This window comes from Panthera onca, chromosome C1 (genome assembly GCF_046562875.1).
Source record: "Panthera onca isolate mPanOnc1 chromosome C1, mPanOnc1 haplotype 2, whole genome shotgun sequence".
Classification (NCBI taxonomy): domain Eukaryota; kingdom Metazoa; phylum Chordata; class Mammalia; order Carnivora; family Felidae; genus Panthera; species Panthera onca.
Window position 1 is genome coordinate 6,535,452 of NC_138346.1, and position 15,506 is coordinate 6,550,957.

The 15,506-nt window shown below is 48.9% G+C and overlaps 1 protein-coding gene across 1 annotated transcript in view; it reads right to left on the bottom strand.

Annotated features, from left to right (window-relative positions):
* Positions 1-7,294: 7,294 nt before the first annotated feature.
* TRPM8 (transient receptor potential cation channel subfamily M member 8) overlaps positions 7,295-15,506 on the bottom strand; it is a 98,023-nt gene continuing 89,811 nt past the window's right edge. The window contains exons 25-26 of the mRNA XM_078450757.2: positions 14,128-14,220; positions 7,295-10,550 (exon numbers count right to left, since the gene is read on the bottom strand). Coding sequence (XP_078306883.1) covers positions 14,170-14,220 — 51 coding nt within the window. The 3' untranslated portion in view covers positions 7,295-10,550; positions 14,128-14,169. The remainder of the gene's footprint in view (positions 10,551-14,127; positions 14,221-15,506) is intronic.

A 15,506-nucleotide genomic window follows, 5' to 3' on the forward strand; every position in this document is an offset into this window, starting at 1 on the left:
AAGAGGAGAAGGAGACGGAAACTATCAACCGTGTCGAATCTGCTGGGTCATGAGGGAGGAGGAGGATTGGAAAACTCCATTAGACGTAAAGACATTGGACTCACTGGTGATCTCAGGAAGGCGTGTTCTGGGCAGGAATGAGGGCTGAAGCAGCCTTGGGGAGGACTCGGCCATGAGCCAGAGGGACAGAAATGGAGGCCGCGAATACAGGGACCTCTGTGAGAATCCAGACGACGAAAAGGGGGGACAGAAAGGCCAATGGAGAGACGGAGGGCAGAGGCTTTGCATTTTGTGGCTAGGAAAGGTTAGAGCAGGTGGAAATCTTCTAGAGGGAACTAGTCACTGGAGACGGGACGAGGTCGAATAAGGGTGGGGAGAGAGTTCACCCGAGGTTCCTGAGACGCGCAGAGCTGAGCAGGTGGCGTCCAATGGGAAAGAGGAAGAACTGAGTTGGAGAAGAGGGGGGCCGGGCCCGGGTGGTGGTGGGGAGGAAGGAGGAAACCCCGGGTCCGGGTGTAGGGCAGTCTCCAAATCTGGAGGAGGGAGGTTGAGTGAGCGCTCACGGGAATGGAGGGGTAGGAGGCCAGGCTATTTGCCAAGAAGGAGATGGCGGAGGCGGGGCCGGAGCTTGGGAGGTTGGCGGAGGCCTGGTGTGGCCACCGGAGCGGGGGGAGGGGGGAAGGGGCAGAGGAAAGCAAGGAGGGTCGGACAGAGTTTATGTGTGCCCGCACACGTGCCCAAGCACACACACTCAGGACACGATCCAGTCTCCACCTGCCTTAAACTGTCTCTCAAATCCAGCCGGCCGGGCCTCCTTCCTCCCGCCCGGTGTCCGTTCCCGAACCATCCCTCGCCAGGATCAGCTCCTGATGAAACCAAGCAAGAGCGTCTGCCCCTCAGAGGGCTGGGGGAGCCCGCGAGGGGGTGGAAAACTGCAAACACTCAGCACTTCACATCCGTCCTCCGTCCCCGCTTCACCTAGAGAAATGAATTCAGAGCAACCCACATGGCCGAGAAGAGAGAGCCCATCAGTGTTTCGATCAAAGCGGTCTCTGCTTGCTTATCCAGGCAGAGGCCGGCCCCGAGGGTTTCGGGGAGCAGGGGGCTGGGGAATGGCTCAGGTCGAGCTCTCCTTTTTCTACCATCTCAGCCATGGGCTGTCCGCGTTCCCTGAGAAGGCGAAAGAAGGAAGAATGAGTCCAGGCACGTTGGATCCAGGGGCGGGAGGTGGGTGCTGGGTGAGAGCGAATTTATCTTCCCCTTTCAGAGTGTAAAAATGCTTCCCCCAAGTCAGATGTACTTCGAGCCTGAAAATGACTCTTTCTAACAGGGAAACTGTGTCACCTACTCACAGAAGGATCTGAAGAGGAGAGCTGACAAAGAAGGGACTTAAATCCGCCGGAAAGCAAAGTGCCATCAGGAGTGGGCGGAAATGGTTCTCCTGACCTGGAAACGACCCTCACTTGGAATGAGTCTCCTGCTTCCTGACACGCCAAGGACAGGGGGGCTCAGAGCCTGGGGCTTTGAAGGGCTGGTGGGGTGGCGGGGAGGGAGGTGGGAGGCCTGCAGGGAGCAGACAGCAGCCCCCCAGCGTCCCCAGGGAGGGGGCTGGCAGGGGCACCTGCAGGGGCTGCCGAAGCCCGAGGCAGGAAGCCCGGGGTGTCTTCAGTTCGGGGTCACTGAAGGCCCACGACTCAGAGTGAAGCATCCGCAAACCGCCTAATCCGCCTGAGGGAAACTGACAGCGGGGCTTGAAAGGAAAGCATTTCTGGAAATAATCCCAGAGCGCTGCAGTTTCTGATGAGCAGATTCTAGGAAAAGCAGAGAGCCTGGGGGCCGGTGGGGGGCGGGGGGGCTTCATGTTGCGGCGGGAGGTTTCTCCAGGAGCCCTCCCCACCAGCCCGGGAGAGCGGATTCTCTCTCATCTGTCACTCATCTCGGAAAGAATTAACCAGACGACGGGGCCATTTGCCAGCGCTGAGATGGAAAAGGACAGAGGAAGCTTTGGGGGCGGGGCAAGGACAGCAGGGGGTGGCAGGAACCGGGAGGCAGTGCCCAGCCCCTCACAGTGGATCAGGCTGGAGTTGTGAGGGTGCTGGGCTCGCTCGGACACACTGCTTTCTTCCGCATTTACTTCCAAGCAGGACGGCAGAATGGGCCCGTGCAATTTCCCTTTCATCCACGCAAAATTACTGCAAACCCTATTTCCCACACCTCACAGCTCAAAAAAAAAAAAAAAAAAAGAAAGAAAAACAAAAAAACCAAAAGGCTACTAAAACTCTTAATTTGGGAGCTCTGTCTGGCACCTGGGTGGCCCCGTCGGGTAAGCGTCCGACTTCGGCTCAGGTCATGATCTCACAGTTCGTGAGTTCGAGCCCCGCGTCGGGCTCTGTGCTGACAGCTCGGAGCCTGGAGCCTGCTTTGGATTCTGTGTCTCCCTCCCTCTCTCTCTGCCCCTCCCCAGCTCACGCTCTGTCTCTCAAAAATAGAAACAATAAATAAATAAATACAAACAAGTCTCTGCGCTCTGGGAAGAGCCACACGCTGGGGTTGAGGTGGGAAGGAGCCGTCAAAGACGCACATCAATGCCACGATCCGTCCACAAGGGTCCCCTGTGACCCTGCAAGGAGCCCCGTCCTCTCTATTTACACAGGTAGAGTTGCCTGGAGACGTTTGGTTTGTTTGCAGTTTCCTGGCAAAATCTCTCCCAAGGGTGAATTTCACAGGCTAGCCATAGGGTGACACGTTGTGCCCAGAACACAGAAGTTAAACCAAGTTAATAAGTGACAGGCAGATACAGTAACTAACGTGGTGGGCGGGGCGGGTGGGTGCTGGGTGAAAGATACAATAACTAACGTCGTGTGGGTTTGGCCTGCCTGGGGGGCACTGGGCTCTGCAAGGTTCAGAATCGGGATTTGAACCCAGGCGAGCTGGTTCAAGTTTGTTCTCTTCACCACTGGCCCGTGTGTCTTTCCCCTACCTCAAACACTCTTCCCTGGAGGAACCCTCTTCGAGAGCCCTTAGCTGGTTCCAGAAAATGCTTCCCTGCTCTCTTCCCCAGAGCTCCGTTGGAAGCCCTTTCTTTCTGTATGTTCCCCTGCAGCCCTGTGCTGAAGGGCCCGCCAGAGGGCAAGACTCAGGACTGAAAACTGGTGGATTTGCCTCTTCCTGTAGACGGTGAGGTCTGTGAGGACAGGGTCGGCATTATATCCACACTGCAAGGCGCCCCATTGACGTGTCTCAGCGCGCGGATTAATGAAACGATGAGAAAGACCAGGTCTTTGTCCCGTGAGAGCCGCGAATCCAGGGGGGAACAGATCGGTGTACGAGGACCCTGACCCCTCACAGACGGGCTGCAAGGGTTGCGGCCAAGTTGAGAAGTCAGGTGCCAAACCCACGTGGGGGAAGGGCTGGTGACCTCCGCCCAGGGAAACAAGGAAAGAAGCGATGGTGTTTAATTAGGGCTGAGTAATAGCTGAGCCAGCCGAGAAGGGAGAAGAAACAACGCGAGTGAAGACAGCTCAGGACACGCTGGAGAGTGGCGAAGAGTATTCCGCTTCTGTCATAGCACACCTAACCGAGCTCCTGGGAGAGACCAGCATCGTCTAGCTACGGTGACTAAAACAAACCAGTAGGACAATGTCCCTTCGCTCGGGAACTCCACGCGGAGGGAGCGGGGAGACCACGGTAGGAGCTGATAGCCACAACTTCCCCGGCCAGGATTCTGGACCAGGAATGGATTACCGCTGTGCCGAGTGCTGACCACCGCCCCCCACCCCCACCCCGGTCTGGGCCTCTGGGTAGGGGCCCGGCCAGGGCTTGTGGCCTCCAGAAGCCTTCATCTAGCACGCCGGTGACCCCCAGATATCAGGAAGCTAGGGAGTGGGGGATCCAGGCAGGCTTTCTGGAGGAGGCGATTCTTGAGTTGGGCCCTGACAGTAGAGTAGGAGCTCACCAGGACAACAGGTGGAAGAGACTTTGGACAAAGGAACAGTGGAAAGTGGTGACGATAGATAGAGATGCTGAATCCACGGAGCAGTTACCCAGGGCCAGCTGGACCTGAGATTCCCCCTAAGCTATCTTGTTTAATCCTCTTAACCCTCCGAGGTACGGACGAGGGTGGGTTTGAGGTCCTTTTGCAGATGAGCGGATCAGGGCACAGAGAGTCTGTGTAACCTCTGCAAAGGCACACAGCCAGCCAGCCAGCAGTGAAGCTGGGATTCACGGCCAGCGCCCTTGTCCCGCAGTTCCGGGCCGGGGGCACCGCACTGCCACCTGTTCAAGAATCCACTGAGGCATGAATCCAAAGAACGGAGGCAGGCCACGGGGAAGGGAGGGCCAGGTAAGTCACGTGGTTTCCCTGTGCCGTGGAGCACTGGGCAGTAAGAGGTAAGAAACGGACTGGGAGGAGGACACAGCATTCGGCCCAGGCCGGGAGGGCCACATGGGCAGCGGCCTGGGGTCTGTGTGAGACGGCTGTTTCTGGAGTTTGGGGACTAGATGGAAAGGTCGGACCAAGTGTCCGTGGACGTGGGTAAGGGCCAGGCTGCTGATGGGGCAAAGCTCCATTTTGGGAGCTGGGCAGGAGTTAACGGAGAGCCATTGAAGACTCAGGAGCAGGGCCCGATAGGCTCCGGGGTGATGTCAGGAAGACAGTCTCAGAGTCGAGAGGGGAGCTGAGACTTTGGCAGAAACATGCCTTGGAAGGATGCTGCTGTAATCCGGCCTTGCGGGAGGCCACGGGGGCTCACGATCTAGATTACCTGTGATCTGCCACGATCGCTTCGCGGTTCATATGTTCCTTTTCTGCAGATGTGCACCGTCGCAGGGAGGAGGGTCCCAAACACAGCGTCCGGCTCCCCCCTAAACGCCCCCCACCGAATGCTCCCTGACGTCTCCCGCCGACCCCACACGCCTGGCTCCCGCCTGTGCACAGCAAGCAGTGCCCATCTGTAGCCACTCAGACTTCACTCTGCACCCCCAGGAGCTCCGCCAGGCGTCTGTGCAAACACCAGAGTGGTCTCGTGAGCAGAACTGGGGGGCGGCAGATTTCCTCCATCGATTTCGGAGCAGGTGCTGCTCGGATCCTTCACGGGATCGCTCCCTGCCTAGCGTGCGTCCCACCGCTCCTGCACCCGTCCCCGCACTGGGCAGACTGCATCGTGGTGTTAGTTCCGTTTCTTAGATCCATCCCGTCTCCTCTGGGAGATGGTAAGACGGTGGAGGGCAGGGGCCTCCCATCGCTGTCGTCTACTCTGAACCAGTCTTATTACCCAGGAAGGGCTCACAGCGGACAGTTAATGGAAACGCATTGTACGTGTAAGGGAGCGAGGGCGGCTTCTCCTGGTCAAACAAGAGTCCCGTAGCGGGAAGAGACTGATTTTTGCAAACTGATGCGATAAAACGTGTTGATCAGAGCAGAGCGCACGTTTCTGAACAGCTGTTCTGAATTCTGAACACAAGTCTGAACAGGATCGAGCTGGGGGGGGGGGGGGGGCTTTGGGGCGCTCTGGTCTGATCGATGAATGGGGCAGGCCACCGAAGGTTGATTTTCCCCCAGAGATTTCCATCTTCAGGAGAATAAAGGCCCAGGTGGGAAGGGAAGGAGGCCGCTGGAGCGTTTGTCTCTGAATCAGCTCCAGCTCAGCCGAGGGCCGGACTTTGGAGCGTTTTATTTTTGAGACACAGGCTGCGGGCAGAGGCTGTCTCCATGGCAACCAACAGCTCAGTCCCTACTTGACCCAGAAGAAGCTGAGAGGGGTAGGGGGACACACACTCCCTCAATTCTCCCTGGAAAAATGTGCTGGCTTTGGAGCAAGAGGATCCTGCCTTCATCCAGGAAAGCATGTCCCAGGCGGGGCTGAGGCTCCATTATCACGTGGGGTTGTGGACAATGGACATCCATTTGGCCCCCAAGATAAACCTTGAGAACCTGTTGTGAGCCCACAGGGGATGTCCCTAACCTCAGAAATAACTAGGCATGTCTGAGGGGTGGTGATATATGGGGGACTTCTTAGAGAAGTCAGCTCAGTAGAACGAAATCCCTGTAGAAACAAATCTGCCTGAACTAGGGGATTTGAGGGGCGCCTGGGTGGCTCAGTCGGTTAAGCTGTTGACTTCGGCTCAGGTCATGATCTCACAGTTCGTGGGTTTGAGCCCCCCACGTCGGTCTCTGTGCTCTCTCAGAGCCTGGAGCCTGCTCGGATTCTGTCTCTCCCTCTCTCTCTGCCCCTCCCCTGCTCATGCTCTGTCTGCCTCTCTCTCTCTCTCTCTCTCAAAAATAAACATTAAAAATTTTTTAAAATAATAAAAAAATAAACTAAGGGATTTGAAGCCTTCTCCAATGCAACTGACCTGTGTCCAGACCACCCACGTGGCCAGAAATCCAGACACCATCAAGCCCCCGAGATAGACATCCCAGTGACCGAAGGGAAGAAACCACCACCACGGACCCATAATCTCAAACCCTGTGACTTGAATGCGTCACACTCACTGGCATCTAGAGCTCTTTGTACTCCAGAGGCTCTGGATAGAGGGTTATCTCGTGCCCAGCTCCCCTTTTACCTTGGCTCTGACATGGAAAGGTTGTTCATTTTTTTTTTTAAACTTCTTAAACCAAGGCTAGGGCTGGAGACATAATTGGTTTTCGAGAAGCGTCAGTACAAAGCTTGTCCTTCGGTGGAAGAAGCCACCTTGTACTGTTTCGTTTACAGTTAACCTACATAATCCTAGCAGTGATATATGGGGACCTCATTACCCATTTTTGTCTTATTTACCGTAGGCAAGAACTTCCCCCACTAGGTAAGCGACGTTTGTGTTGTTCCAGAACTGGGGCTTCTCCGTTTCCTTACCTCTATCAACAGGAGCACGGACAAGGCATGGAGTAGAGGTGTTCACGGACCAGTTTAGACTCCGGCTGACTTGACCAGGATCTTCTGCGTGCTCCAGCCCTGCCGGTTGGGGGACCTGAGATCCGTTTGAGACCTGGGTACAGTCAACAGCCAGACTTGGCAGGGACCCCTCTTCCTGTGCTGAATCTGGAGTGTCCTTGCATTTTGGGAGGCCTAACGGGTCACTTCACCCCGCAGCCCCTTCCTACTGGAGCACCTCTTCGGCCCCTGCTATCGGAGGGATGTTTCCATTTAGGCGTCACAGAACAGACATTTGTCTTGAATATCCTTTTTTTGCCCTCTTAAAGCGAGAATAATTTAACTCCAGTTCGGCTGAAAACTTCCCAGGGGAGAAAATTCGGTCTACTGGTTTGGTATAGATAAATGGACATGAAACTTTTTAAAAGTAAAGACCATTGTCGAGTTTCGTGTGAAGCTAGTGTCACCCTATTTTGACTTTCTTGTTCAGGCCAGGCGTAAAACTTTTTTTCCCAGGAGGTGGAAGGATTTTAAAATTTCCTATACGAAATCATCCCCCCACACGCAAAGGGCCGTGTGTTTTTATGAATACAGTAAAACCTTGGATGGCAAGTAGCTTGTTCTGTGACTGTTCCACAAGACGAGCAAACATTTCTAATAAGTCTTAACCTGATAAACAAGTGAATGGTCTTCGATGCGAGTAGTATGTGACGCCGGGCGTCACATGATCACAACTGAGCCAATGGTTCTTGAAATTCGCTTTGATATACAAGCGCTTTGGATGACGAGCATGTTTCCAGAATGAACTATGCTTGCAAACCAAGGTTTTACTGCCTATAACTCAGTAAGGAAAGAACTAGAGAAGCCACCGTTTTATTTCTCTTCTCACCATGTGCATGTTTGGTCATTGTCTTACGCACTGTCTCAAATTCCCCTGGTGTTTTGTTTTGTTTTGTTTTGTTTTGTTTTGTTCTGCATAGTGTTGTGTCTACCTAAGGAGCTGAGCTGACCTTTCCACAGAGAGGCCCTGGAGTCTAAAATGATCAGGATCATTCACTTATTTGTGTCTTCTGTTACACTCGTGTCTCTTCTTTGTGTCGACAATAAAAATCCTTACTGCTTTCTCAAAAAAAAAACACACACACACACACAACTAAGTAATTTCATTTTATTCTCACTGTCGATAAAATGACCAAAGCAACACATGACAGTTCTTCCTTGTTATTTAATTCATTTACACGCTCGTTTAAACCAAGTTGCCCATTACCAGCAGTGGGGCACAGGACAGCAGCTCAGATTAGATGCACGTTCCGTACCTGTGCTATTTCCTACACCTTAACGTGTTAGAGCTACACCTAACGTAACGACTTTGAATACGCAAAACTCACGTAGAGTGGCCGTGCAAAACCAGCTAACAGACAAGCTGAGCTGAAAACACTCAGCCAGTCCTTCTCTAACACCAGTGGATTTTGAGTATCTGTCCAGGTTCTCTGTCACGAGCGCCAATCAGAGACGTTCTTGTGCTGCTGATACTGATGGGCATGTAGACGTCTCTCTCAAACTAATAAAAACATGGGCAACAGACATAGGAATCTGTGGGCAAATGCATTTTAGCGGATCCACTGATATGCTAAATTTGGTCTTATGAGAGGTTTGCAGTGTGATTTCCTGATTTTATTCAAATTCACTACTCGAATGAGGGTAAGAGGCCAAGACTGTTTCTCCCCGCACAGTGGTATATATCCAATGTGCCACACACTTTATTTTTTCCCGCCAGCACAGAGAGGACATAAATCTCTTCTTGGCTTCAGAAAAGGCAGATACTCCAGTTGCCGTAGTGAAACAAAAGTAACGTTCTCCCACAAACAGAGAAATTTTTGAAAATTCCACTCATTGGCAGTTTTTGCCACATAAATTTCCCATCTACTTTTAGCATCCAAAACCATGAACCCATCAACCCTTTTGAAGGGGATTCCCCTTTAAGCCATCAATAAAGTTTAAGTAAAAAATAAGAGTGTATAATAAATAAAAATAAAAAATAATATAGTCATTCCCATATATTCGTTCCTTGCTAGCATTCTGAATGTTGTGAGTAATCATTTTAACTAACGCCCAGACAAAATGGTAAAACACTTTTGGGGGGGGGGGGGGGGGGTTCGTGCTTTTGTAGTTTTTCTAATTAGATGATCTTTTAATAGTTTCCTTCTACGATTTCCTTCTGCAGCCATTGAGTTTATAGTGTATTCAAAGCGGAGAAAACTAATTCTGGACATTTCAAGTGCCTTATGTTCTTTGAGCACATCTTTTGGGCAAAGACACCACCTCTTGCAGAGAAAGCTGGAACGAGAAGTGTCTGATAAGATCATCTCCCCAATTCTATACCGATAACTCCACTACCTGCGATATTCATAGAAGGATGTTGGTTTCTGCCTAAACCAAGGGTTAAATATAATATCTTATGTTAAAGAATTCTAAGTTCATGTATCTTGCAACTTAGACGAACGTTAATAACTCCTATTTGCTATACAATTATGAAAAAAGCCTCGTAAATGGTTTGATCATAAATACACGCTCCTGGGGATCCAGCCACAGGAAAATTTCCCAAGTGCAGGAAAAGATTCATACGCCAAGATGCTTGTCCCACTGACCAGTTGGAAACAGCCTTCAACGACCAGCATTACGGAAATCACTGGAGGTTGTATATTATGCCATTATTCACATAATGTGTTAGAAGACCAGGAACGTAACAAAACATCCTTGATAAAATACTCAGTGAAACAGCTTATACAAAATCGTATATGTAGTATGATGACATCATGTGCAATTTTAAAAGATAGATAAAACATGCATAGAGGAAAACAGATTTGGAAACGCCTCCTAAAATGTTAGCAGCGATTATCTTGAATCACTAACAGGAGTATTTATAGTCTCTCTACTTGTCTATGTAGTCTGAATTTTCTACAACATCCATGAATTATCTTTACTGGGAAAAGAAGAAAGAGGAGAAAGGAGCCTCCACTGAAAACAAAATCAGGGGTACCTCTTAAGGTCCCATTTTTGGGTGATTATTCACACCGTTAAGAATGGGGGGCTCCTGGTGAGGGTAAGAGGGTAAGACGTTGCTACATCACCTCCGCTGAGAGATAAAAAGCATAATGAGAAGTGAGAACAGTCTTTCCTGAGCAGAGCGGGCCCCTCTTGTCCCGGCAGGTTTTAGAATCTGCCCTGACTGGGGAGACTTTTTAACGACATGCCGACTAATTAGTCACATATTCCCAAAAGGAAAATAGCCGGGGATCAGTTGAGCTAAACAAACCAACCATCCAGGAGGGAACGCACGACCGGGTTCTTCTTCCCGGGAGAGACTTTCTGCAACGCGCAGGGGTCAGAAGTAGGGAAATCGAAGGAAGATGGGGGGGTTCAGGATCATACTCCGATCACACAGCAAGTCCGCGGGACCGAGACTCAGGAAGTAACCGGGCAGCCTTGAGGGGAAGCTCTTCCTTAGTGCCCATCTTCCTGTGTAAGACCAACCACACGTCCATTTCTCAGATTTGAGCACACTGGGGTGATTAAAGCCATTTACTCGGTACCCCAGGCCTGAACAGTTCTTACTGAGTCCTCAGTAACAAAACTGTTCATCAGCACTTGAATTTTTCCCACGTAGATTACTGAGATCACCTGTGAAACAGAGAAAGAGCACCGTTTTAGGAATGGATTTCCCACTTCCGTTCTCAGGAGACGATTTGCTTCTAAATTCACTGGTAACGTACTGGTCATGGGTCCAAATACACTTCCAAACATGGATTTTCTTTTGGTACTGAATTGGCTACCAGACCACTTTCTTTTTTTTCTCTTAAAGGTGTGAGTTCTGACCAGTTTGCCATGAGGACACAATGACCACAGGTGAGTGACAGAGGTTCAGCTCAGCCCAGGTTAAGACCCAGAATGGTTCTGAGTGCTTTATTCACTGGGTGGTTTTCCACTAATAAAAGGATGAATTGAAGGAGCATCTAGGTGGCTCAAGTCGGTTGAGCGTCTGACTCTTGATTTGGGCTCAGGTCGGGATCCCAGAGTCACAGGATTGAGCCCCACGTCGAGTTCCACACTGGGCGTGAAGCCTGCTTAAGATTCTCTCACTCTGGGGCCCTGAGTGGCTCGGTCGGTTAAGCATCCGACTTCGGCTCAGGTCACAGTCTTGCATTAGGTAAGTTCGAGCCCCCGTGTTGGGCTCTGTGCTGACACCATGGAGCCTGCTTCAGATTCTGTGTCTCCTTCTCTCTCTTCCCCTCCCCTGCTCACACTCTGTCTCTCTCTCAAAAGTAAACATTAAAAATATATATATATATATATTCTCTAAAAGATTTCTCTATTCTCGCTAATAATAAATAAATAATTTTTAAAAATAAAAGGGTGAGTGGAAAATAAAGTTAAAAACTGCAGCAACTTATTGAAATAAAGTTTTGTCATGATATCCAAGGGAACGTCACATTCTTTCACTGACCTAGAATTTCAGTGTAGCAAGGGCAAGGATCAATGGATTATTGTGTAGGGATCAAACCATTTCCGGTGACTGCCTTTCCCCCTCAACCCTCGGGTCCTCAGGTCCACTCTAAGTGTAAAGGTCTGAGAAAACGAATGGCTTTGCGCTGTCCCCAGTTCTTAATTCCTTTCAACCTTAGTGTGCGAGAAAGGAAAATAGCTGTACAACCATCTGTTGATTTTATTCCAAGTTACTGGATCAACTTGGGGATGGAGAGCCTAGACGGGCCAGTTGGTGAAGACCTGCCCCTACCAAAGCCAGTTCACTCCCACCTGCAGCTGCATTCTCTTTCCTTGCCCTTCCCCCCAAAAAGATTACCGCCATCCCTCCAGAGAGAGAAGTATAGAGAGACACTACAAGAATAATGCTTTAGGGGTGCCTAGGTGGCTCAGTCGATTGAGCGTCTGACTTCAGCTCAGGTCATAATCTCACAGCTCGTGAGTTCGAGCCCCGCGTCGGGCTCTGTGCTGACAGCTCAGAGCCCGGAGCCTGCTTCTGCTTCTGTGTCTCCCTCTCTCTCTGCCCCTAACCCACTCACATTCTGTCTCTGTCTCTCTCAAAAATAAATAAACATTAAAAAAAATTAAAAGAAAAAAGAATAATGCTTTAGCAGCATGTGGATGGTTACCTATAAAATTACATTTTCAGTGAACTTCAAAAGGATATGCCAGATAGACAACAGGAAAGAAAAGAAAAAAACAAAGAAACGAAAGAAAAGAAAACGGGTCTTATATTGAAAAGAAAAAAATATACAAAAAAATTGGGCACGCCAAATTCATTGTTTCTAAAGATACCAGTGGTGATGAATTTATAGGATTTCTGTTTTCTCATATATTCCTCTTCTTAGCTTCTTTCTTTCTTCTTTTAATGTTTATTTATTTTGAGAGAGAGAGAGGGAGAGAGAATGAGCAGGGGAGGACAGAGACAGAGAGGTAGAGAGAGAAGCAGGCTTTATACTGTTAAGGCTCTATGCCTTTCCGATTGAATACGACACGCAGCCGTCTTGCTCTAACAAAGTCCTCCATATACGATCCATAATTGTCAGAACCCAAGGAAAAGTATGGAGTGACCAGAAATATTGAAAGGAGCCTAATGCAACACAATTTCCCCTGTAACACAATCCGCAATGAGAAATTTTACAGTGTAAGTGTTTAATGCACAGCCTGTAATCAGTGTCTGAACCTCAGCACAGATCCTGACACAGGACGTCTCTGAGAAGTTCATGGGCACTCAGTAAACAGTAAGGGAAGGGAGGGAAAAGGAAGGAAGGAGGGAAGGAAGGAAGGAAGGAAGGGAGGAAGGAAGGAAGGAAGAGAGGAAGGAGGAAGAGGGAGAGGGAGTCAGGAAACCTTAACTGCGTTTCCATTCCTTGCAATTCACTTTCTCAACAAATTCTAGTCAAATGGAATCCCCACTGCTGTTTTTTCCTATATCTACACGTTAACATTTTAACACTTAGGTTCAGAAGGTGGACAGGTCATGGAAACACAATATTAAAGCAAACGGTAAGATCACGGAGCAAAGCCTTGGGTTCAACTGCCAGTCCCCTGAATCACATTTTTACCGTGCAACTGAGCTATGGCTGAAAAGCCTTGAATGGCTCACTAAAACATTTGTTGGTAGGAAAAACATGACCAACATACATTTGTCTATCCCACAGCAATAAACATGTATAGTGTATAGTGTATCATGAGAATAAGGTACACGTTTTAGGCACTGATCCATAAAAATATCCATAAAAGAGAATTAAGTAGCAAGGAAAAATGCCACGTCTTGGACAGTGGGACCTTGATTCAATGAATGCCAAAAGAGCTACATGGTTTGTAAGTAACTTTCCAAGATTCAAAAGGACATTTGCACCCTATTGCTGCCAGTGCTAACCTCTGTGGCAGAGCATCGCTGATGGAAAAGTAATGTGAATCCAAGCTTCTGCTTCTTCCTTCCTATATCCCTACGTTGTTTGAATTTTGGTAACAGTGCATCATTTTCAAATCTGATGACACAGGAAAATAAAAGAACCGAAAAAAATATCATGATTTTATTTTATTTATTTATTTCTTAAGTATAATTTATTGTCAAATTGGCTAACATACGGTGTGTAAAGTGTGTTCTTGGCTTCCGGAGTAGATTCCCATGATTCATCACTTCTATACAACACCCAGGGCTCATCCCAACAAGTGCTCTCCTCAGTGCCCATCCCCCGTTTCCCCCTCTCCCCCACCCCACCCCCATCCACCCTCAGTCTGTTCTGTGTATTTAAGAATCTCATGGTTTGGGGGCGCCTGGGTGGCTCAGTCGGTGAAGCGTCCGACTCCAGCTCAGCTCATGATCTCACGGTTCGTGGGATCGAGCCCCACGTCGGGCTCTGTGATGACAGCTCGGAGCCTGGAGCCTGCCTCGGATTCTGTGTCACTCTCTCTCTCTCTCCCCCTCCCCTGCTCATGCTCTGTCTCTGTCTCTCAAAAATAAATAAATGTAAAAAAAAAAAAAAAAGAATCTCATGGTTTGCCTCCTTCTCGGTCTGAAACTATTTTCCCCCTTCCCTTTCCCCATGGTCTTCTGTTAAGTTTCTCAAATTCCACATATGAGCAAAAACATATGATATTTGTCTTTTCTGACTTATTTCACTTAGCATAAAAAAAAATCACGATTTTAAATTAGCCTTAAAATATGTAAATTTTCAGAACAAAAATATAACCCATTAAAATGACTTACCTTGCTGTAATTAGATTTTTCTCCATTAGAGTCCATGAAGTTCTATTTGATTTTATTAGCAATCTCTTTCAGAAGACCCTTGAGATCATTAATCTTGAAAGGGGAGGAAAAAAAAAAGTCGAACTGGTCTTAAGATGAATTTTCCAACTTTCAATTTTAAATTATGACTTTTCCATGAAACAGATGTATATACCAAATAGAAAGTATGGCACATCTTAGAACAGAGTGAGTGGCGTGTGATATGGACCCTGTCCACTGCTTACTTTCCAAAATCGTGTCACTAGCCAATACTCGTTAGCACGATTAGTGGGAGCTTTTCTCAAAGGTAAGTCAAAAATGGTTCCCACGTTGAAATGATAGGTTTTAACAACACAGGGAAACGATGTGTAGAGATAATAATGTCATGTGCGATGAACACTAATAAAATTATAAGATACTAACAAAGTTTCACTCTGATAGAAGCATAATACTAATAAAAATAATGTGATATAATACTAACGAATCAAGTTTTTGCAAATAAAGTGTCCACTCCCACCAAAAAAGCATAAATTGTAAAACAATTTAAGTAAAAGGCAAAATAAAATTACTTTCAATACATGCATCTTTCGCAAACTTACTGCACCAGACGAAGGAAGCTTGTTCTTTTTTTAAAATATTTTTTAAAATGTTTATTTATTTTTGAGAGAGAGACAGAGAACGAGCAGGGGAGGGGCAGAGAGAAAGGGAGACACAGAATCTGAAACAGGCTCCAGGGGCCGAGCTGTCAGCGCAGAGCCCGACGCGGGGCTCGAACTCCTGAACTGTGAGATCATGACCTGAGCCGAAGTCGGAGGCTTACCCGATTGAGCCACCCGGGCTCCCCGAATGAAGCTTGTTCTAAATTACATGCCACATCAGTGCACTCGATAAAAGCTTGCGTACTGGGGGATAGTGGAAGGGCTTTAATAAGCTGTTCGAAGCGGATGCCAGATTCCCAGAGCTGGCTCAAGGAATAAGGGATGATCCCCAAAGTTCTCCGTGGTTGGAAAGGAGAAGATTCTTTTGTTGCTCAGAAGAGGAGGGCACAGGATCCAAGAGGGAAGAGAAAGGGGAGGGGAGAGGGGAACAGGAAGAGAAGGGCGGAGAGAGGTAGTGGAATCCTGTGCAGTTTGAGGGCTCCCTGGGACCCACCCAAATTCTCCCCAAACCTACAAAACTCATGGTGTCGGTGGGCTTCTGGTAGGAGCCGGCAAAGGGGCTGAGCTCCCCGGCCAGGGGCGTGAAGTGGACAGAACCCGCAAGCTCTTCTCTGAGGCCTGCACAAGGGGGCGGACGGCCTTCAGCTATGCTTTCAGTTCCAAGAGACTTCCTCAGCCCCCACCTCGCACAACCCCGCGGCT